The sequence below is a fragment of the Dasypus novemcinctus genome, chromosome 3 (genome assembly GCF_030445035.2).
Source record: "Dasypus novemcinctus isolate mDasNov1 chromosome 3, mDasNov1.1.hap2, whole genome shotgun sequence".
NCBI lineage: Eukaryota > Metazoa > Chordata > Mammalia > Cingulata > Dasypodidae > Dasypus > Dasypus novemcinctus.
Genome location: NC_080675.1, coordinates 53597226 through 53620752, shown reverse-complemented (window position 1 = coordinate 53620752; position 23527 = coordinate 53597226). Strand labels below are relative to the sequence as shown.

The 23527-nt window shown below is 40.7% G+C and overlaps 1 protein-coding gene across 2 annotated transcripts in view; it reads right to left on the bottom strand.

The window, feature by feature from the left end:
- SLC35F4 (solute carrier family 35 member F4) overlaps nucleotides 1-23527 on the bottom strand; it is a 297066-nt gene that overhangs the window by 17700 nt on the left and 255839 nt on the right. For both annotated transcript variants that reach the window (XM_058293369.1, XM_058293370.1), the window contains exons 2-3: nucleotides 6909-7094; nucleotides 2359-2656 (exon numbers count right to left, since the gene is read on the bottom strand). In XM_058293369.1, the coding sequence (XP_058149352.1) occupies nucleotides 2359-2656; nucleotides 6909-7094 (484 nt within the window). The remainder of the gene's footprint in view (nucleotides 1-2358; nucleotides 2657-6908; nucleotides 7095-23527) is intronic.

Here is a 23527-nt window from a genome sequence, read left to right as displayed (position 1 = left end):
AAGATTTTTATGGAGAAGCAAATAACAGTGGGCCTATCCTAACACTAGCATTTACTAGTTGTCAAGCCATTTCTGTATGTCAGATAGTGTCTTAAGCACCATTCACAGGTGCCTAATGCAGGAAGAAATTATATTATTGGTTCTAATTTCATGGTTTTAGAGACTTTTTTTCCTTAAGAAATCATCATTTTTAAGCCTATGGTAAATGTGTTTTTCTTTCTAAAATTCTAATTCACTTGAGGCAGTTGAATTCTCCTGGTAGTATGTAAATAAAATGATTTTACTATCAAAACCTACTTTCAAAAGGACAACCCTTATCATCTAGATTCGATACTTTATGGAAAATTATTTTTGATGTTAGTGATAAGAAAAAAACAACTGAAAGTGTTTTCATAATTATTCAAGAGAAAAGAAGAAAATAGAGGGTCTGGCACTGTGGGACAAATTCTGTTTTTCAGTCTCACACTCTAACTCTATTGCCCCCTTGTTCTTCCAAGCTTTGGGAAGTACCTTCTTGTCAGATGATGTTAATGAGTCTACCAGGAAAAGAGATTAACAATCTCAGAGTTTTCTGGCAATGTTTAAATCTCATGTGAAGAGGGCCCCCTAGAGAATAGTCCCTACAAAGATAGTGTTTTCTTCTTGACAATAAAAGCTCTTTGATTCAGTTTCAGAAATGGTCAACTCTAATAGTACTAACAGGTGGGGGAGTCTTATCAAATCACAGATTCTGCTAATTCAGAGTTAGACTGACATGAGACATGTGGTAAACATGAGGCTCATTCCCAAACTGACATTTCTGTCAGCAGCAGTCACTTGTAAATGTGTTATCTTAAACAATATTGACCTGGCCAGCTTTGAGGTGTTCATGAGGTATATCACATACTAACCTTTTTAAATTTTGGTTATTGGTCTGTGTGCCTAAGCCATAGGAACATCCAAGTAGAAGGCGCACACTATGAATACACACAGGATTTTCAAACAGAGGATTTTAGTCTGATAGCCATGTTCCCTTGCAATCATTTTTAAAATATTGTCATTAAAACACCTTACGATCAAGATCATGTCTATTTTGATGAGAATGAAATACAAAGTATCTGTGGCAATCACAAGCAAGTATGGGGCTTTATTCTTTCCTCCAAACCAGACAATATGTATTCCTTTTGAATTGTTTTTCTTTTCTTTAATTATCATTGAGTTTTCGTAGGCACACATAAAAAATCAGCTCACAGTGTGATTTTAATAATCCCAGGCATTTCCAAGTGGGTGAAAGAAAATGGTAGTTGAAGATAAGACTCTTTACAGTTTAAGTTTTTAAAAATAGTTTCATAACACACCCATTATAATAGTCATTATTTCTTTTCATTAGGTATAGGGCAAGAAAGCAATGTTATTTGGTTCCTGCAAGAAAAGTCATCACCATTCAGTTGATGAAAATAAACTGGTGTGGAGAACTATCATCCTTCCACCCACTGTTGCAGAGGCCACCAACGACTCTTGTCTCTTGGTGATGAGAGGGATAGTACTAGAAGTTAATCACTAACTTTGGGCTTTTCCTTTTCAAAAAGCGATTTGCTGGCAAGAGAACTTTGACCTTCTGTGAGTGCTGTGCAGGAGACATTAGTTCTGCCAGCTTTCTGAGCTCTCCAAGAAGGAGCTGCAGAAACCAGGATTAGCACAGAGCAACTTCTAGAACCATGGGCTCCAGAGCAAGTTCAGCTGCTACTGCTCATGGCTAGAAACTGCATGTGTCTGGGATAGTGTACAAATGTTTGTTATAATAATCCATCTGATTAATTCTTTTCTGGGTTTGAGACACAGGGTGTTCTATTAAAATATGACTTTTACAGACAGCTGGCTCTGGGTTTAAATATGGGTTCAATTATTTATAAGTATGTAAATTTGGACGAGTCATTTATTTTTTCTGAACCTGCTGTCTTATGTGTTAAAATGGGGATAATACTACTACCTCAAAAGGTAGGTATTAGTACAAATATGAGAATGTTCTCACATAAACTATAACAAATATACAATACTAATAGATAGCATTAATAATAGGTGTTTTGTGGGCAAAACACATCAAATGTAAACTATGAAAAAAAAAGGTAGACGTTAGCACTGATGAGGATTAAATAAAGTAAGATACATGAAAGCATGAGCACAGCGCCACACATGTTATAGGCACTCAATGATTTTTTTGGCAGAGACTGATTCTGCTTCCTAGAGATCATTAGCAATTTTTTACTCTGCCCCTCGCCAATCCCCAAGTGAACTCACATTGTAAAGAGATGGAAATAGGCATTTTACAAAAAATATATTTGAAAACATCTCCTGTCAAAGATTTAACAGGAAACTTACCTGAATTTTTTCATTGGAGTTTGCTTTTCTTGAGCAGTGGCCAGATGACCAGAATAATAGACTGGAAAAAACATAATGTTCCAGTTTGTTGAAAACCAAGTCATGAAAAATGGACAGTAGAAGTTCTTATAAGTAATTTTTACAATCTGAGTGGTTCCAACCCAAGATGATGACACTGACAAGATGATCAAGAGTCCCCACACGGCCTTCAGAACTATGGATGTGCATGACTGGCAGCGAGCCTTGATTCTGTTTTTTGGGCTGCTGTTCTCCGCATGTGTCTGTGTCCCATCGTCTCCTGAGAACAGTAAAGGAATACAAATGTGTGGAAGTCAGGTTTCACAACAGCAATCAAATGTGTCAGTTCCTTTAAAAAGGTGGCTGAAAACGAAGAAACAGACAGTGGAATCATCAGTGGTATTTCTTTTCTACCATCGTTAAGCCAGAACCCTGAATTTCTTATATAATTATTTTAGAGGAGAAGCAAGCTTTGAAAGAAGCTGATAATTCTCCTGAATCCCTCCTCTGTAAGGGGCAGTGTGTATCTAGACCCTCACAGAATGCGCATGAACTGCTGTAGATGGTATGTTCTTTGCCACTGTGCCCCCCCTCTTCCTGAGAGAGCATTAAACAGCCAAGTCTCAGTCTTTGGGCTTGGCCATGTGTCCTGCCTTCTCCAATCAAATATGAGCGGATGTGATATATGCTACGCCTCCCACCCCCAGAAGCTTTAAGAAACTTCATAAGGTGCCAACAGCTCACTTTTTCTTTCCATCTGTCACAAGAACAGAAAATCCCAAAAACGGGCTGCTCTTTTGGTCTGCGTAGGGGAATGAGAAGACACACATGAAGCAAAACCCAGCCAAAGTTGCCCTGTATCCCCCACACTGAAAAATGAATGAGAAATAAATATTTGGTGTTATAAGTCACTGAGATAGTTTTTTTAACTGCATGAAAGAGGATGATTTCAATTGAAAAGCAATGTGTCCCAAGAACAAGAGCAAGTCTTGACTACACAAAACCATTTTCCAATCAGAATAACTAACATATCTCTGGGAGTCCAAAAAGTTCTGCTCTGTAGTTTTGCATTTACTAAGGAAATGTAGCAGCAACATCTTTTCATACTAGCCACAGCTCTGTGAAACATAACACATTCAACATAATTAATTCACATATCTATCAAGAAGTTAAATGGGAAGTCACCATGAGTCCTGAGCTGAGATGGCAGATGGTAAAATACTGGGGGAAGGGAAACAGAGTTATCTACAACATCTCTGGTGTCTTCCTTTAGGCACAAGGTCTATTCTGGAGGTTAAGACAGGTTGCAGCCCACGGACTTCAAGGTGACATTTGATGGAGCTTCTTACTTTCTCTCTCCTAACCTGCTGAATCTCCTGCTGAACATGTTCTCACTCCTTAATGTGCCATATGTGACTGCCCCACTGTGCTATAACCTAAGCTAAGACAGAACCTTGGCTCCCCTTTTGGGGGAGAAGAAGGCCTTGAAAGTGGACTTCACATTGGAGACTATAAACCAAGCAAGAACTCAATTGTTACATGGTTTCTAAGACTTATAAACTATACTGAATTCTCAGGACAGGGCCTAGGGTTCATGAAGATGAAAACTGGTATTCTTTTATTCATTTGTTCAAGGAAATACTATGGAGTCTTTATCAGATGCTGGTTAGCTAGTTAGGTTCCAGGGGCTTAAAGATGAAAGACTTGAGCTCATAGTCCAGTGGAAAAGCCAGAAAACACACCCTCTGTATGCAATACAGTGTGAATAGGGTCAACCCTGTCAGGTACAAGGCCATATGAGGGTGGAAGACAAGCACTGGTTAGGCAGTGGGGAAGGAAACGATCAGGAGAACTTTCCACTATGCAGTGACTTTGAGAAGAGTCTGGAACGATGAGTTGGCCAGCTTCTTCATGACTCTGTAGAGACAATACCTGCTTTTGACGACAGTTCCATAAATTCCCTTTTGACACTGTGGCTTATGCAGAGAGTAGAGGAAAAAAGCTAGGACGAATAAGCAAGTCGAGTAAAAGACTCTTGTATTGGGAGACTGAAAAAGGAACCTTTTGCCCCCATTAAGTAGGCATTATCATTCCCATTTTACAACTGAGAAAGCTGGGACTTGTGTTAAGGGTTGTCCAAGGTCACATAGGCTAGTGCCATATTGAACCCAAGTCAGTCCACACTTCTTTATTCTGAATATTTATTCTGCCTAGCTATGGCTTTCAGTCTTGAGCCCCTCCCCTCTGTTCAAACAGTGGAGGTTTCAGAAATGGCTTGGAGAAAAAGCTCTGTTTCGTGGCTGGAAAGGCAATCTTTGCATGAGGTTTGAGAGAAGTGATAACTAAAGGGTGCATGCTTCACCCTAGTGCACTTCAGACTGCATTATTTGCAGGGACATTCTCATAGGGAGGAATGAGCCCCCAAAGATTCTCAGTATTCCTTTGAGGTAATAACTGCCTTCATCATCACCTTCTTTGAAGATCGTTTCTGTACTACCATCATACATACCATGGACAGGATTTTTGAGGCCATCGGCAGTCACCTAAATCCCTTCATAATTTGGCCCATTCTCCTGCTACTTAGATTTCATTGTTGCCAATTCTTTAATTTCACAAAGCAAAGAAAGATTGAGTCTTCTGAGATATTTTACTTTCCCGACCATTTTAACTTTATTTATAGTTTTTTATAAAAAACTAAAATTGATTTACCAGAATTCCATCCATTTGTATGTACCTTTACTGAAGTCCTACAAATTGATTTGGAGACCACTGGCATTTGGAAACATAAGTCCTAGTTCTGCCACTGTATGCCCTTCAGTATATCATCCCAGCTTCCTTCTATATCAAACAGTGATAATATCTATCTCATGGGATTTGTTTTGAGGTTAAGTACCATAATATTCATGAAAGCCCTGTGTATGGAGTTGCTCTTTATATTATTCTCCTTTTCTCTCTTCTCTGTGGTGTGCTAGAATATTCCCAAGTGTCTTCTTAACCATCAAAGAAACAGCACATTATGTTTTATGTGATCTTTAATGATAGACTTTGAAATCTGGTAATCTGTGTATGACAGGACAAGTCTTATTAACCAGTATATTTAATTACCAGAACATTCTGCTCTGCAGACAACTAAGGTAATAGGAATATTACTGCAGTTTACAAAAGCCAATTAAAATTTTCTGAAGACTTAAAAAGATGTCATTCTCTTCACTTTTTTAAAGTCTTAGCCTCAGGGTTCATATAGGAGCTGAAACTCTGTTTTTTTTTTTAAATTATATCTTTAAAAATATATTTCCTCATTAAAAAAAAAGCATACCTCTTTACCAATTAGTAGGACCTCAGAAGAGCTTTTACATTACCCATCTCAATACCCAACCCTAACTGATAGCCTCCTGAGTTCCAATTTCTCTTCATTTTTTAAAAAAGCCAATTTTCTCAAAGGTCTAATTTTTAATGTAATTTATTTATTTTTTACTACCCACTTATTTAGGATGGCATGTTTTGCTGCTGCTGTTGTTTTTAAGGATGAAGGAGATTTTAGTATGCTGCCAGTCAAGCTAAAGGAAGCAAAGGAGAGGGACAGACTGAAACGCAGGTAGAAGAGTTGGAGAGGAGGCAATCATGGATTCAGGTAGAGGAGTCAGCATCAGAAAAAAAGAAGCACAAGACAAAAATGATACACAAGGATGGTAATTGGCAAACAAAAGCATAGAGACAGTTTGGGGTAGAGAGAAGAAAGTTTGCTAGCGTACAACTGTGTTGCTCTTTTCAAGAAGGCAGAAGTGTGGTGGGTCACATGCTGAGAGGAAGTGAATATGGACTGTGGGCTTGAAAGCCTTCTCTGGGGAAGGCAAAAAAAATGCTCACCACTGACAGCTAATAGTACTGGGGAGCAATCTGGAGGACCCTGCTGTACTTAAACTTGATAAATTTGCTGGGAAACTCATGGCACAGTTGTGAGATTTATCTAGCCATGTCCCATAGCCCTGAATTTGGAGAATGACTGGTCAGGTGGACGTGAGGAAAGGCTTGACCGAGCAGTAAATGCTGATCGGAGAGCAAGGAAAGTCTCCTGCCTGCAGAAGGAATCAAATTGAGAAAATTGGAAGGGTTTCTGGAACTGGTGGTCCTAATGAGCACAAGAGCAGACCCTGTGCTTTTACTGGTCTTATTCTTTTCAGAATAGGCACAGTGGGCTATGACTGAATACCAGCGCTGAGAATAAAGATGCTGGCTTTTGACTTCTTGAAGGTAAGAAAACTAGCTTCTTGTGTCATTAGATGTCATTGTTGAACCGTGTGTTAAAACTCTTCAACTATAGTTTTGGTATTTAGTTTCTGCTCCACCCTATAATACATGCTATCTATTCATTTCCCTTTTTCCTGCTCCTTTCACTCATAAACCTGCCCTGTACCCACTAATAAGAGTCTGTGCAACACCTCCACATTCTGTGCCAATGGTGAGGACATTCATGGCTGGTTAGAAGCAGGTTACCTAGATGTACTGTTATTAAAAGGAGGTCACTGGCACACCTGATCTGTTCTGTCTCTCCACTCTATGTCCACAAACTCCAGAAGATCCTCGGCTCTGGAGTTCAAGAATAGGAGCAGAAGAATCTTCGGTGACAGATAAAGGTGACAGTTGTCTACTGATGCCACTGTGTGAACTGGGGCAGTTGGCTCCTGGTTTACATCTGGCCGCTGATGATCTGGTGGTACCTAGGAAGAAAGAGTTCACACCAGTATTAGAATTTCTCAGAGGAAAAATCGGAAGCAGATTTGAAATGCCTTGGTGGGGAAATAGGTGGCCACAACAATCACAGTCCTGATTGAACGTTCATTGAGCCTATTTCCAAGCCTATAAAAGGGGATCCTAAAAAGAAAACACTGTTTTGGTAAGGGTATTGTCCCTGAGAAAAGGAGACTTTAAAAAATATATAAATCTATTGACTAGAAATGAATATTAGAAGATGGTGTTTGGGCTGATGCATGTATTCAGAATTAGAACTGTTGGCAGTCAAATAGTTTACTTCAAGCAAAGCAAAGTGTTATGCTGTTTCTACCCTTTTCTTCCTAAAGCTAACTGTTGAATTCCTAGCTGGTAAAACTGCTAATATTGTCTTCTATCAAATCTACTATGCATTTTTCCATCAGATCAATCACTAAAATCCAACTTCATTGTGTCTCCTCAATCACCCCTGGTCTCCATCCAGTGCTGTAAATGAAAATTCAGCCTTAGGGGACCTCCACAGGCTGAGCCCCTTTCTATCTTGATTCTTATTCTATGAATCTCCAACCCAGGGGTTTGCAACCAGTGTAATTGCAGTGTGTTGTGCTCCGAAGGTCCAGAACTGGAAGCTACTGTTCTCCAGGCACCGTCTCAAAATTCTTAATCATTTAGTCTTTGCATTTGTGTTTTGTGAGTGATATTTGATGGGACAAAGGAGCACATGTGTATATGTGTGTGTGGAGGAGTAGCCTCGGCTCAAAGGAGGTCCCGCCTCTCGCTGCCACCCCTGCTTCCTAGGGCTGGTTCTTAGCTGTTCCATCTGCACCCAGCAACTGCTGCTGTTCTTTGCCCACTGCAGCCGCCAGGTCACAAGTGTGGGGGAGGGTTGGGGTTGCAGGGTGAGGCCTCCAGGTCCTGGAAATTCTGTACTTGCCCAGCACGCATCCCAGTGTCCAAGGGAGCAGAGATTGAACAGCAAATAGAAAAATACCATGACTGTTTGAGAAAGACCACAGACAAAAGGAAAAACTATTGTTCGATTTATTAGACATGGAGCTCTCCCTACATTTTCATTTTGCACTGGAATCCGCAAATTATGTGGTCAGCCCTCCCCCATCCTGAAAATTCTGACAAAGCTGTTTCTGGCTGTGTTCTGACATCTTTTCTCATTACCGATAGCTTTTTAGCAGTTTTCCGGCTGTTCCTCTACCTGAACACTCTGAATCTACCCAGATCCTTCAGTCTTGATTGTTGTATGCCATCTTTGCTGTTATATTGCACACATCTATACCTTCTTTGAAATTTTACCATCTGAGCTCATTTTGACAGCAGTCATACACTACCATGTCTCGATACTTAACTTTTTCAGGTTTGAATGCTTTGACGCTCCAAATCTACATAAGCTGCTTGATAGCAGAGACTATTCCTAGTCACCCTCTCTTTTAAATACACTTTTATTTTGGAATAATTTTAGATTTACAGAAAAGTTGCCATGGTAGTTCAGAGAATTCCTGTATACCCTTTTTTATTTTGGAATAATTTTAAATTTACAGCAAAGTTGCAAAGGTAGTTCAGAGAATTCCTGTATACCCTTCACCCAGATTCCCCTCATGGTAACATCTTACATACATAACATTGTGTATGTGTCAAAGTTAAGAGATTAATATTGGTCCACTACTCTTAAACTCCATACTTCATTTGGAATTCAATAAGGTTTTTAAAATTTCATTTTTTATCACTAATGTCCTTTTGCTGCTTTAAATAATGCGCATAGACTCAAGATGGAGCTGCTCATGCTAAGTCTCACATCAGCAACCGAAACTTAATTTAGTTAATATTTCTTGTGAGTGTCTGGCTCTCCCAAAATCAAAAACCTAAGGCCAACCAACCAAGTCTGCTAGTACCGTGGTCATGTGGCCTGGGCCCCTCTGGTTTGGTGTCAGTCAAATAGGGCTAATATCTTGATAAAACCAGTAGAGTCATTTATACTGCTAGCTTCCCTGTTGGTTGTATAAGACTGTCTATTTAAACCCTGCCCTTTCTACCACTCTTTGGAACTTCTTCCTTTTACTTTTTGGATGAGATGCTATCTAATTCATGAGGTGCTCAATAAAACTGTGAAATCCTTATTTTCATGTTGTTTAAAGGTTTTTCTTTTTTTTTTTTTTTTACATTTTTTTTTATTGACTTTGTAATAATATTACATTAAAAATATATATGTGAGGTCCCATTCAACCCCACCCCCCCACCCCGCCTCTCCCCCCCCCCCCCCAGCAACACTCATTCCCATCATCATGACACATCCATTGGATTTGGTAAGTACATCTTTGGGGGTTTTTCTTTTATAATCTGTCCCAGGATCTAATCTAGGGTACAGCATTACATTTAGACATCATGTCTCCTTAGTCTTCTCTAGTCTGTAACAGTTTTTCAGTCTTTCCTTGTTTTGTGTAACCTTGACAGCTTTGAGGAGTGCTGAGGGAGTATTTTGTAGAATATCCCTAAATTTGGGTTTGCCAGATATTTTTCTCATGGTTAGGTTGTGGTTTTGGGGGAGAATGCCACAGAGGGGAAGTGCTCTTCTTATCACATCGAAACAGGTGTCACATGCTATCAATGTGACTTCTCACTGATAATGTTCACCTGCATCACTTGGCCAAGGTGGTGTTTGCCAGGTTTCTCAACTGTGAAGTTATTTTCCCCCTTTATGTATTCTATTCTTTGGAATAAATTCATTAAGTCCAGGCCACACTCCAGAAGGATGGATTTTAAGCCTCACCTATTGAAGCACGGAGTGCCTTCATGTATTATTTGGAATTCTTCTGTAAAGAAGATTTGCCTCTTCTCCTCCGTTTATTTACTTATCCAATCATTCCTATTAGTTTGGACTCATGCATCTACTTTGGGTTATGGTCAAATCCTGTTATTTATTTTGTTGTTTAAATTGTTTCAGCTTTGGCCATTGGGCTCCTTTTTAAGTTGGCTCCTTAATCTCTTTGACATAGCCCAGCCTTTTGGTTTTTTGAGTTCTTCCTTATTTTGTGGCATTACAAGATGCTTTGGACTTATCTTGTATTTTCCTGGCCCTAGATCTTGAATCAGACATTTTCCAAAGGAGCCTTATTTACTTTAATTGGAAAATGGTGTTCAGAAACCAAGATCTGGCTGTGGGTGTGCTAGTAGTTTGAGGTATCACTGATTGTAGACCATTTTGATTTTTTTTTTTTAATATTTATTTTTTATTATTATTATTATTTTTTTTTAATTACATTAAAAAATATATATGAGGTCCCATTCAACCCCACCGCCCCCACCCCCCACTCCCCCCACAGCAACACTCTCTCCCATCATCGTGATACATCCATTGCACCTGGTAAGTTCATCTCTGAGCATCACTGCACCCCATAGTCAATGGTCCACATCATAGCCCAGACTCTCTCACGTTCCATCCAGTGGGCCCTGGGGGGATCTACAGTGTCCCGTAATTGTCCGTGAAGCACTATCCAGGACAACTCCACGTCCCGAAAACGACTCCACATCTCATCTCTTCCTCCCGTTCCCCACACCCAGCAGCCCCCATGGATACCGTTCCCACACCCATTCCACATTTTCTCTGTGGACATTGGATTGGTTGTGTCCATTGCACACCTATGTGATTGTAGACCATTTTGATGGCTATTGCTAGGAAATATATTAATATGTATGTATGTTAACATGTGCATTCATATACAGCTATAATTATTTTTGTATTTGCTTATGCTATAGTCTTTTTATGGCATCTAAGAGCAAGGTAAAATGTTCTACACAGAGTGCACATATTGGGTTTCAATTTGATTCAAGAAATAATTATTGGTTACATATAATGGGGCAAGCATTGTGTCAGGAAGAGGAGTTACTCAAATGAAGAATAGACATGGAACTCTCCGTTGAATTTTAGTCATACATGAAAGGACTACTAATAGTTATGTTTCTACTACACATATTCTGTCTCTAAAACAGTATTTAATTTATGCTCTCTGGAATACCTTCATCTTCTCTACCTATAACTGACTTTAAAACTAAAGAATATATCACTGCTACTTATGTAAAAAAATAAAATACCTATGATTTATTTAACATGTACTACATGCCAAGAGCTTTATGTGTATGACTTCTGACTTCATAAGAACACTGTTGGGGTGGCTTTTACTACATCTGCTTTAAAAATGAAGAAAGTGACTCTCTCTGTGCCCAAGTAAAGATTAAAACTCAGGCATGGGCTCTCACAGTCTAGAAGAGTCCACACAAAATCTTGGTGCATATTTCCGTCCTTTTCTCCAATTTCTCAGTAAGCTCTGTTCTTTTCCCCCATCTCCCAATAGATTCTTTTTACTGGCTGTGATGGTTAGGCTAATATGTAAACTTGGCCAGGTAATTGTGCCCAGTTGTTTGGATAAGAAAACACTGGACTAACTGTAATACAAGGACATTTATGAGCTTTAGTCATTGGTGAATTTACTACATAGATGGCTGATTACAACTACATCAACCAGGGAGCGTACCATCCGCAATGAGTAAGCTTTACCCAATCAGCTGAATGCCTTAAAAGGGGAAGTGATTTCAAAATTCAGAGAAAATTTCCCAGCTTGTCTTTGGACAGTCAATGTCTCCCAGAAACTCATCAAAGACCTTCATTGGAATTTCATCGGAGCTCCTGGTTTACAGCCTGCCTCCGGAAAATGCACTTGGGAATCTCCATGGTCACGTGAGAGATCATATAAATCTCATACTACTTACAGAGCTCTCTTTTGATTCTGATTCCCAAAAGAACCCTGACTAATACAGCTCAGTATGGGAGTGGTTCTTGAGAACAGAATCTTAAACATGACATGTCTGAGGTAGTTCTGGGAGGTTTGCAATAGGCTCTCTACTCTAACTGGACTCAAGGGTACTTATGACTCCCTTTCCAATAACGAAGAGGTGTGAGTTGGCAATAGAGATATGCAAAATATCATCACTGGATTTCCCTACTTCCATGCTTATAAGAGTCAAGGATCTGGTTGAAAGTGTTTTCAACACCTTAACAGAGTTTTGTGGAGTCAAAAGGTATAATGATGTTGTCTGGCTCCTCTCGACACTCTGGATAGTTACAAAAGAAAGTGATGAGCTAAAGGTTTCAAATTTGAAACTTAAAAAGCTGCATGAATGATGTGAAAGTTCTATGTATGCTCTGAAAGAAAATCTTATCTCTTCCAACCACAGGCTTGATATATCTGAGAACCAAACTCAGACTCTTATTGTATGAGTAGCAGAGTTACAGAGGAAACTAAAATCTCAACCCCACAGAGTATCTGCAGTTAAAGTCAAGGCATTGGCTGTAAAGGATTGGAACCCAGAGGATTGGGATGGAGACATATGGGATGATGGTAACATTGGCGGGGATGCTGGAACCCTGAATTTTGCTAAGACTTTACCAGATAAACCTGTGATGGCCTGCTCTGTAGACACCACATTTTGTCAACTTTGTATCATGCAGCCTCTAGCCTTCCCCAGGGAGTCTGGACCTCTTTCCTGTCCTGAAGTGGGTACTAGCCAAACTGAAGCCTGCACTGTCCAGCCTCTGGCCTGCCCAGCAAGTCTGGACCTCTTCCCAGCCCTGAGGCAGGTACCAGCCTGACTAGTGTATACTGTCCAACTTCCACCCCGCCCTGAGAAATCTGCCTTTCAACCCATGCCTGAAAAGATTAATCCTGTCTCACCAGAAGAAAATGCAAAGGAATGCCCAGAGGTCAATAGTTTGTAAGGTATTCTAATCCTTCTTACCCACCCTCACCACCCATTACTAGACTAAAATCACAACAAGCCCCTAAAAGTGAAATACGAAGTGTGACCCATGAGGAAGTACAGTATACTCTGAAAGAACTGCATGAGTTTTCCAACTTATATAAACAGAAATCATGGGAGTACTTGTGGGAATAGATACTAAGGGTATGGGATAATGGTGAAAGGAATATAAAGTTGGATCAGGCTGAATTTATTGACATAGGCGCACTAAGCAGAAATTCTGGATTCAATGCTATGGCATGAAGGAGTAGAAAGGGCTCTAATGGTTTGTTCAGGTGGCTGACTGAAACATGGACCAAAAGATGGCCTACCATGTCTGAGGTTGAGATGCCCGATTTGCCCTGATATACAATAGAAGAGGGAATTCAAAGGCTTAGAGAGATTGGCTAGAATGGATTTACCGTTTGAGACTTGCCCACCCACTCCAGGAATATCCAGAGGACATACTTTTAACTAGGACTGTGAGGAATAAATTTGTAATTCTAACTCCACATTCCCTGAAGAGCTCTGTGGTCGCTCTTCTCTGTAGTCCAGATATTACTGTAGGGAGGGCTGTAATGGAATTAGAATACTTAAAAATTATGGGGATGATCAGCTCTCTGTCTGGTAAAAGTCAAGTATCTGCAGTTAATGGCAAAGACAAGGTGGGTGTGGCTACCACAATGAGAGGCAGATTCAAAGCCACACTCAAAATATTCTGAGTTGCATGGAGTTATGGCATTGGCTAATACATCATGGGGTACCTAGAAGTGAAATAGATGAGCAGTCTTCTAAATTTCCTCTGAATCTGTATAAGCAGAAAAATTCTAGGTCACGTGAACAAAATCCTAACTCAAATTACAGATGCAGAGAATCATGGTCCCTTAACCAATACCCAGATTTGAGATAGTTTACAGACCCAAAGCCCCTTGAATGAGGAGAAGGCCAGGTCCCTTTGGGGAAATATCCTGTTAAATTGCCAAAAATTTATACTCTTATTTTTTCTCCCACCTTTCACCAAGGAGACCTATGGCTTTTTACCAGAGTAACTGCATTGAGGAAATGAAATGATCAGACATTTCGGGGATCATTAGACCTTTCACCAAGGAGACTTATGGCTGCTTACCAGAGTAACTGTGCATTGGGGAAAGGAAATGATCAGACATTTTGGGGATTATTAGACACTGGCTCAGAAGTGACATTAATTCTAGGAGACCCAAAACATCACTGTGGTCCACCAGTCAGAGTAGGGGCTTATGGAGGTCAGGTCCATCTCATAGTGGGTCCAGTGGGGTCCTGTAACCATTCTGTGTTTATTTCCCCAGTTCCAGAATGCATAATTGGAATAAACATACTCAGTAACTGGCATTAGATACCTGACTGTGGAGTGAGAGCTATTATGGTAGGAAAGGCCACCTGGAAGCCAGTAGAAAAAAGGTAAATCAAAAGCAATACCAAATTCCTGGAGGGACTGCAGAGATTCGTGCCTGAAGGCTGCAGGGGTGGTGATTCCCACCACATCCTCATTCAACTCTCCTATTTGGACTGTGCAGAAAAGAGATGAATCTTGGAGGATGACAGTAGATTACTACAAACTTAACCAGGTGATGACTCTAATTGCAGCTGCTGTCCCAGATGTGGTATCACTGCTTGAGCAAATCAACACATCTCTTGGTACCTGGTGTGTAGCTGTTAATCTGGCAAATGCTTTTTTCTCAATTGCTATTAAGTAAGGACCACCAGAAACAGTTTGCTTCCAGCTGGCAAGACCAACAGCATACCCTCACTGTCCTGCCTCAGGGATCTATCAACTCTTCAGGCCTATGTCATAATATTGTCCGCAGGGACCTTGATCATCTATCCCATCCACAAAACATCACACTGGTCCATTATATTGATGATATCATGTTGATAGGATGTAGTGAGCAAGAAGTAGCAAAGCCTCTAAGCTTATTGGTAAGGCATTTGCATGAGACAGGATGGGAGAGAAAGCTAACAAAAATACAGGGCCCTTCTATCTCAGTGAAATTTCTAGGTGTCCAGTGGTGTTGTAGGGCATGTCGTAAATCCCCTCTAAAGTGAAGGATAAGCTATTGCATCTGGCCCTACCTACGACCAAAAAGGAGGAACAACCCTTGGTTAGTCTCTTCAGATTTTGGAGACTACACATTCCTTATTTGGGTGTGCTGGTACTCCAGCCCATTTTCCAAGTGACCAGAAAAGCTACTAGATTTGATTGGGGACTGGAACAAGAGGAGGCTCTGCAACAGGTCCAGGCTGCTGTGCAAGCTGCACTGCCACTTGGGACATATGATCAAGCAGATCCAGTGTTGCTGGAAGTTTCAGTGCCAAATAGAAAGAATTACAATGCAGACCCTTAGGATTTTGGAGCAAAGCCCTGCCATTCCCTGCAGATAACTACTATCCTTTTGAGAAACAGCTTTTGACCTATTATTGGGCTTTAGTAGAGACTAAATGCTTAATCATGGACCATCAACTTACCATGAAACCCAAGTTGCTTATCACGAGCTGGGTATTGTCTGAACCACCAAACTATAGAGTTGGGCACACAGAGCAGCACTCCATAATAAAGTGGAAGTGGTATATTCAAGATAGGGCTTGAGCGGGTTCTGAAGGCACACATAAGTTACATGAGGAAGTAGCCCAAATGCCCATGGTCACCACCCCTGCTATGTTACCTTCTCTTTCCCAGCCCACAGCTTTGGACTCTTAGGGAGTCCCTTACAACCAGTCAGTTGACTGAGGTTGAGAAAACTTGGGTCTGGTTTATAGATGGTTCTGCATGATATGTAGGTATCACCCGAAAGTGGACAGATGCAGTACTGCAGCCCTTTTCTGGGACATCCCTGAAGGACAGTGGTGAGAGCAAATCCTCCCAGTGGGCAGAACTTTGAACAGAACACATGGTTGTTCATTTTGTTTGGAAGGAGAAATGGCCAGAGGAGCATTTGTACACTGATTCATGGGCTATTGCCAATGGTTGGATGGATGGTCAGGGACTTGAAAAGAACATGATTAGAAAACTGGTAACAAAGGGGTCTGGGGAAGAGGTATGTGGATAGACATTTCTGAGTGGGCAAAAAAACCTTGAAAATATTTGTACCCCACATGAATGCTCACCAGAGGGTGTCTTCAGCAGAGGAAGATTTTAATAATCAAGTGGATAAGATGACCTGCTCTGTGGCTAATGCTCAGCCTCTTTCCCCAACCACTCCTGTCACTGACCAAAGGGCTCATGGACAAAGTGGCCATGGAGGTAGGGACGGAGGTTATGCATGGGCTCAGCAACATGGACTTCCCCTTACCAAGGTAGACTTGGCTACAGCCACTGCTGAGTGCCCAGTCTGCCTGCAGCAGAGACAAACACTCTGCCCCTGATAAGGCACCCCAAGGTGATCAGCCTTATACCTGTTGACAGGCTGATTATACTGGACCACTTCCACCATGGAACAGGTTGTGATTTGTTTTAACTGCAATAGACACATATTCCAGATATTGTTTGCATTTTGTGCATGCAATGCTTTTTCCAAAACTACCATCTATGGACTTACAGAATATCTTATCTACCACCAAGGCATTCCACACAGTATTGCTCCTAATCAAGGAATCCATTTCACAGCAAATGATGTGAAGGAATGGGCACATGCCCATGGAATTCACTGGCCTTACCATGCTCCCCATCACCCTGAAGCTGCTGGATTGACATAATAGTGCGATGGGCTTTTGAAGAGTCAGTTATGGCACCACCTATGTGGCAATATCTTGCAGGGCTGGGGTAATGTTCTCCAGGAGGTTGTGTATGCTCTAAATCAGCATCCATTCTATGGTACTGTTTCTCTCATAACCAGGATTCATGGATCCAGGAATCAAGGGGTGGAAATGGGAGTCGCACCACTCACTATTTCCCCTAGTGACCCACTAGGAACATTTTTGCTTCCTGTCCCTAGTTATAGAAATTAGGACTGTAATAGTCATGAATCTTTTTTAAAAAAAAGACTTATTTATTTATTTATTTATTTATTTATTTATTTCTCCCCTTCCCTCCACCCCCCACCCTGGTTGTCTCTTCTCTGTGTCTATTTACTGCATCTTCTTTGTCCGCTTCTGTTGTTGTCAGCGGCATGGGAATCTGTGTTTCTTTTTGTTGCGTCATCTTGTTGTGTCAGTTCTCCGTGTGTGCGGCGCCATTCCTGGGCAGGCTGCATTTTCTTTTGCACTGGGCGGCTCTCCTTACAGGGTCAGCTCCTTGTGTGTGGGGCTCCCCTATGCAGGGGGACACCCCTGCGTGGCATGGCACTCCTTGCGTGCACCAGCACTGTGCATGGGCACAGCTCCACATGGGTCAAGGAGGCCCAGGGTTTGAACCGCAGACCTCCCACGTAGTAGAGGGATGCCCTAACCACTGGGCCAAGTCCGCCACCCCCAGTCATGATTCTTTATTCCTTGTTTTGTTGTGAGTGTGATTGTATATGTACAAAAAACAAATTTCTGTTTTCTTCCCCAACCATTTCCCTTATCATATGGAAAGTTGTATTAGTTTCATGTCATAATATTTAAGGATGTCAAGTTTAAGAGTGAATATTACCCAAGGACTTGTACCCCATTCTGTAGGGAATTAATGTGTTTCCAGTTGTATGCAGGAGAGTTGAACATTGTTAGGTAGAAATATATATACATATATAAATATATATATATATATATATATATATGCATATATGCATGTCTGTTATTGTTTTTACTTAGAGCCTAAGTATGGTTTAGGGTAATGCACATGGTTGCCAAATTGACAATGGGTGGACTAGGCCAGGCAATTGTGCCCAGTTGTTCGGTCAAGAAAGTACTGGGCTAATTGTAATACAAGGATATTTATGGACTTTAGTCATCAATGAATTTTCTGCATGGATGACTGATTACACCTACATCAACCAGGGGGGCTGCCATCAGCAATGAATGGTGCTTTATCCAATCAGTTGAATGCCTTAACACTCTGAGAGAATTTCCCAGCTCATCTTTGGAAAGCCAACATCTTCTGGAAACTCATGAGGGACCTTCATTGGACTTTCATCAGAGCCCCTGGTTTGCAGCCTTCTGCAGAACCTGAACTTGTGTATCCCCATGGTCACGTGAGAGAATCTTATAAATATCATACTATTTACAGATCTCTTCTATTGATTCTGCTTCCCAAAAGAATCCTGACTAATATGTTGGCCTAACTAAACTGGTATGTTCTTAAACTCTTTCATGCAACATTGTCAAGAACTTAAAGGAATCCAAAACTTTCCTGGCTTCATTTGGCGAGCCACTGCCAGGAGACAGAAAGGCAACTAGAGCTCCCCAACCCCCACCAGAGACTGGTGAGTTTTAATTAAAGCCTGTCACTGCCCTCTTTTGGCTCTGCCATTTTAAAGGGGTTGCTGGATAGGCTCCCACAGGACATAAACTCGGACTGCCTAGACTTCTGGCTCCCTCTTCGCAGGTGTTAGGCGCAAGCCCCCACACTGTGTAGATCCAAGGAAGTTCTGGGTGGCGGGTGAAACTGTCCTTGAGACCTGACTGGACATACAGCCTAAGTCAAGGAGGAGTCCACTGGGAGTTTATCAGGTCCTCTCTGAGTTCAAATAGCTATCATTCATTTCATCATTTCCTTAGACCACTAGTTAACCTTTTAATTAAAGGGCCTTTAATCTTCCAATTATTGCTGTCCTCATTTTGGGCCTGTGAGATGCTTTAGAATGCCTTAGAAACTGAAAATGCATTTGTCAGTGAGGCATGAGTTCCACCTTCGGTATTGTCCCAAGCCTTTTCTCCTTCTCTGCCCTGGGAAGGCCCTGAGATTTCTCAAGGGGCCCCTGAGGCTTCTTGCTGGCAAGTCACAGGACAATTAGTCCCTAGTTTTTTAAAAATAGGCTTTTAATATTGGGCTTAACTGCAGAGCTTGGACCTTGGGAGTCACCCTGAGATGCGCTCACTCATGGCAAACTCCTAAGACTTCTACAAAGTAGGCAAAAGAGAGGTCCCTTGCAGGCCCTTCCCTAGGGTCAGCTCAGCTTCAGTGTTTGTTCTGGGAGCTGGACCCAGACAACCTCAAGACCTCTAAGGCTCTGGGGTACCCAGAGATATAAGGGTCCTGATTCCTGCAATGTGGGGACAGTGAGCCGGGCTCCCCAGTTTCTAGGACACAGTCTTGGTGAACAATCCGTCCAGTTAGTTCAAGTGGTGGGATGCTGCAGACTGACAAACGTGTTTTATCCTCCCTTAGGATAACGGGCGGCTCTTCCAGCATTCCAGCAGATTCCCTAGTGGGATGCCTTCTCAGAAATTGGGACAACCTGCCTATTGATGGTCTAAAAAGGAAGAGACTAATCTTTTCCTCCCACAACACATGGCCACAGTATGGCTGAGAGTGGGCTCTGTATGAGACCCTGGATTCCAGTTAAAACTGTGTAAGAGAGAAAGAGAGGACAGACAGATCTGAAGGTCAGAGACCACATGGACATGTCTCCTTGAAGGGATGAGGAAATGCACTCCATTTACTAAACCTTGCCCCTGTAGAATAAAGAACCTCCTCTCTATTGTGCCATCAATTAAGATTCAATGGTTCCTTACTATTCCTAGTTCTCTACCTATTCCCTTGTAACACTCCAATCCTTCCAGCGAAAAAAACCCTCGCAGTGCTTTATCCCTTGCCAGGAGGTAACTAATGGGATATACTCCCAGAGCAATCCCAATTAGTATCTCATTGGGGGCAGGGCTTCTCTGAAACCCTTTGCTCCATACTTAGGAGCTGCCCAGGGATTTTCCTGGAGGAACTAAGTTGAAGGGTCTGCATGAAGTTTCTGACATGGACAGACACAGGGAGCTTTGCGTCTAGGTAATTCTAAAGTCAAGTCTTTCCCTAAGCTAAATTGAACATGTAAAATTCTCTCTTCTGTTCTAATCTGTGCTTGCTTAAACTTTGTTAGTCTGCTCATGCATAGGAACTCGTAAAACAGATTTGGTGTTTACCTGTTAGAAATTAGATAATGGTGAAAGGAACTTAAAAATGAGTCTTTAAATGTCATTACTTTATTGCAATTGTATTTCATTTTATAATTCACAAGTGGAGTTACTTCAACTGCTGGAGTAGTAAAGTTGTTACTAATAAAATTGCTTTAGTTGCTTAGTTAACAAACGGAGGTGCCCAAATTATTTTTAAGTGGAAACTTACTAGAAACAGTAACTAAGAGTTAAGATCAGTATTTCAATGCCTTTATATTATAAAACAGCAGGAGAATAATATCTGAAGTTTCTATAACTGGGTAGCTTTAGCCTAGACTTCAGCTATGGTAATGGTAATTCTAAACTGAATTTACCTTTGTTATAGTTACTTCAGTCTAACCTCACCCCTTGCCTTTGCTTATCTTTATTTCATGACAAATTCTGCCCCCTTTGGCTCAGGGGAAGGCAAATTTAAGACCCCTGTGTCCTATCTTTCTGATGGATGTAGGATGACCGAATACCTGAAAGTCTCCCTGTTGCTAGGATACAAAGGAAAGAATGATATGTAAATTAGAAGGTAATGAGATGCAGCCCTCTTGGTGCCAAATTCCAGTTCTTGTGGTTGAGTATGCCTTGTTGAAGCAATGAAGAAGGAAGACCCGCTTCAGCTGGCTGGCCGGACCTGCGCAGAAGCAGCCCCTTGCTGTCCTCACTTCAACTTGCTTCCTTAACATAGTAAATTCCCCCAGGGGTGGAGTTATCTGCCCCCTTCCCTCTCTTTTTATCCCCCCCCCCACCCTTGCAGGGTTTTTTTTGGGTGCTGTCTGCTCTCTGTGTCCATTTGCTGAACGTTCTTCTGTGTCTGTATTTTGTTTTTATTTTTATTTCCCCTCCCCCACTGCGGCTTGCTTGCTGTCCTCTCTGTGTCCATTCGCTGCGGGCTCTTCTGTGTTCTCACTTGTCTCCCTTCTTTTTGTTGCATCACCTTGCTGAGTCAGCTCTCCATGGTGTCTGTGGGCCAGGTGACACTCCGCGGTGCTTGCGAACTGGGCAGCGCTCCGTGGCATCTGTGGGCTGGGCGATGCTCCACAGCGCTTCGCATCAGCCCCTTTTTGATCATGCAATGTATGTGCAAGCATATTTCCTGAAATATTAATCATACAATTATATAACTAGCTTTGTATGTTTATCCATCTGCATAAAAGCTAATGCATAAGCAAAGCAAATGCTAAGTAGTAACTTAGGTATTTAAGCAAGAGTGAAACCACAGCAGAGGGAGTAGTGTTTGAGTCACTTTAGACCTAGCTTGGCTCCTACCTGCAGACAAAAATAAGTGTAAGTTCTGCCTAACTCTCATGTTAAAGTTTTTCCCTGGTTATCCCCAAAAGCCCAGCTTTGGGGTCTAATACTTCTACTGGTATTAATGATCCTGCTTTTCTCTCATGACTCCAGGTGCTTGCTGCCTGGTGGAATTCTCGACCCTCAGGGTTGGACATCCACTCTTCCAGTTCAGTGGCCAAGACTGGGGAGAAGGGTCTTCCACCTTGAGTGTTAATGTTTCTAAAAGCAACAAGTCATGAGAAAAACCAGGTGTCCCTGAGACGTCAATGACCTCAGTGAGAATATACTGGAATTAGTGTTTTTCATCCAAGGTCCGTCAAAGACAAAATGGGAAATAAACAAAGCTCTGAAGTAAAGGAAAATGTTGTAAATTGTATTTTCAAGCATTGGGAACAATTTGGGTATAAGCCAATAATTAAAAGGAACTAAATTCTTGTGCAAAACTGCACAGTCACAGTGCAAATTAGAGTAATTAGAAATAGCCTTCAAAGAAATCTTTTAAATGTTATTTTACAGTTAAACATATTTTGTAAAAGAATGAAAGTTTTCAGTAACTTTAGTAAGTTGTGTTTTTGTGTCTAACTCTATTTGTGTCTGCCTTTTTGCTTAGTGTATTCTTCATACATCAGGATGATAATATCAAATTAACAAATGAAAATTCTTTAAAGAGTTCTATTCAAATTGTTTAAAAATTAAACATGTGGTTATAGATCTGAATGAATATTTCTGGAGCCCAAATTAAGCTAAACAGGATGGAAAGGTCATACAGAAATCTGGAAAGAGAAACTATCGGGGAAGGAAAAAAAGTTCTCCTGAGCTCTTTGACCTACCCAGCCCCCAGTGTCTTCTCTTTGCAAGAGCTCTGAGGGAGGGGCTACGTATGGTAGATTAAAACTCTGTCTTCTAGACTGGGGAATTAAGAATCAGTTTGCCCTGTAGTTCCACACTGTAAACCTTTTAGTAGCCTTGAAATAAAGGTGGTTAATAATTCTATTACCAAATTTCATTAAGTTAAAGTCCTTGAAAACTATGAAAAGATATTTTCTAAATTATAATGAAAACAAATTAAACAATTATAATGTGTTCCAGAACCTAGCAGTCAGTATGCTTTTAAAATTATTCAGTTTTAGAATTTTATTGAAGAAAAGAGGTTTTAGTCTTCTGTAAAGGAAGGAAAAAGAACATTCCTTGCATAAACAACGATCACTTCAATTTTATTTAGCTTGGGTGTTCTTCAATTTTATTTAGCTTGGGTCTTATTTCCTTCAGTTTATGGAGTACCAATTAAATAAATGAACATTATATGTGTTAAATCTTTAAAAAGATGAAAGTTGTAAGTTCATGTTTAATGAAGTTAAGTTAAAGAAGGTAATGTAGATCTGCCCTCTCTTAAATGGATAAAATTAACTTCATTGGTTGCTAATTATAATTTAATAAGCTATTTAAATGAAGGTAACTAGTCTATGTGGTTATGGTTAATTATAAGAAGTTTGTAAAGGCATCCTCTGAACTGAAGCTTTTAAATGGTTAATTTCAGAAAGCCATTATAAATTAGAAATCTAAATAACAAAAAGTATCTTCATAACAAAGAAACCTGTCAGAGGCCACCTCAATCTGCATATTAAAGTGGTGGTAAGGAAAGATAAACTTAATTCCACTGGGAATCTTCAGTTTTCATAAAATAATTAAGAAAGTAGTTTTTCCTGTACTGCTAAAGTAAAATACTTGTTAATTAACATCATCATGGTAAAGGTATAGAAGTAAAAAGCAAAGTACTAAAAATTAAGTTAATTTGATATATTATACATTGCATTGGAAGTGTTTAAAAAGTGTATAAAAATCAAAAGAGACAGATTTCAATATTGTCAAACTCTCTTGTATATTCAAACCAAGCCTTCAGTACACTGCATGTTGCTTCTTCATTTGAGTTATTGGCTGGGTTGATTCTGTAGCAGTTTGGCTTTGTTTATGAATTCCAAAAATAGATATTGGCTTATGTTTGTAAATTGGTTTATTCCTCTGGGCATATTAGATTGTAATGGATTCAGAGGTTTCACTTTTATTTGACTAAATTATGATTAAAGTTTTGATAGGGCCATGTTAGTAGGATGTTGTGTCCCTGCCCCCTTTGTGGGTGGGGACTAACAGAGAAAATGACATGGCAGAGGAGAGAGTTGGAGTTTTGATGCAGGAGCCCCAAGAAGTAAATCCACAGGAGAACACATAGGAATAGAGATGGCTCCATAGACACAGCAGAAGCCCCAGAAGAGAGAGAGCCTGA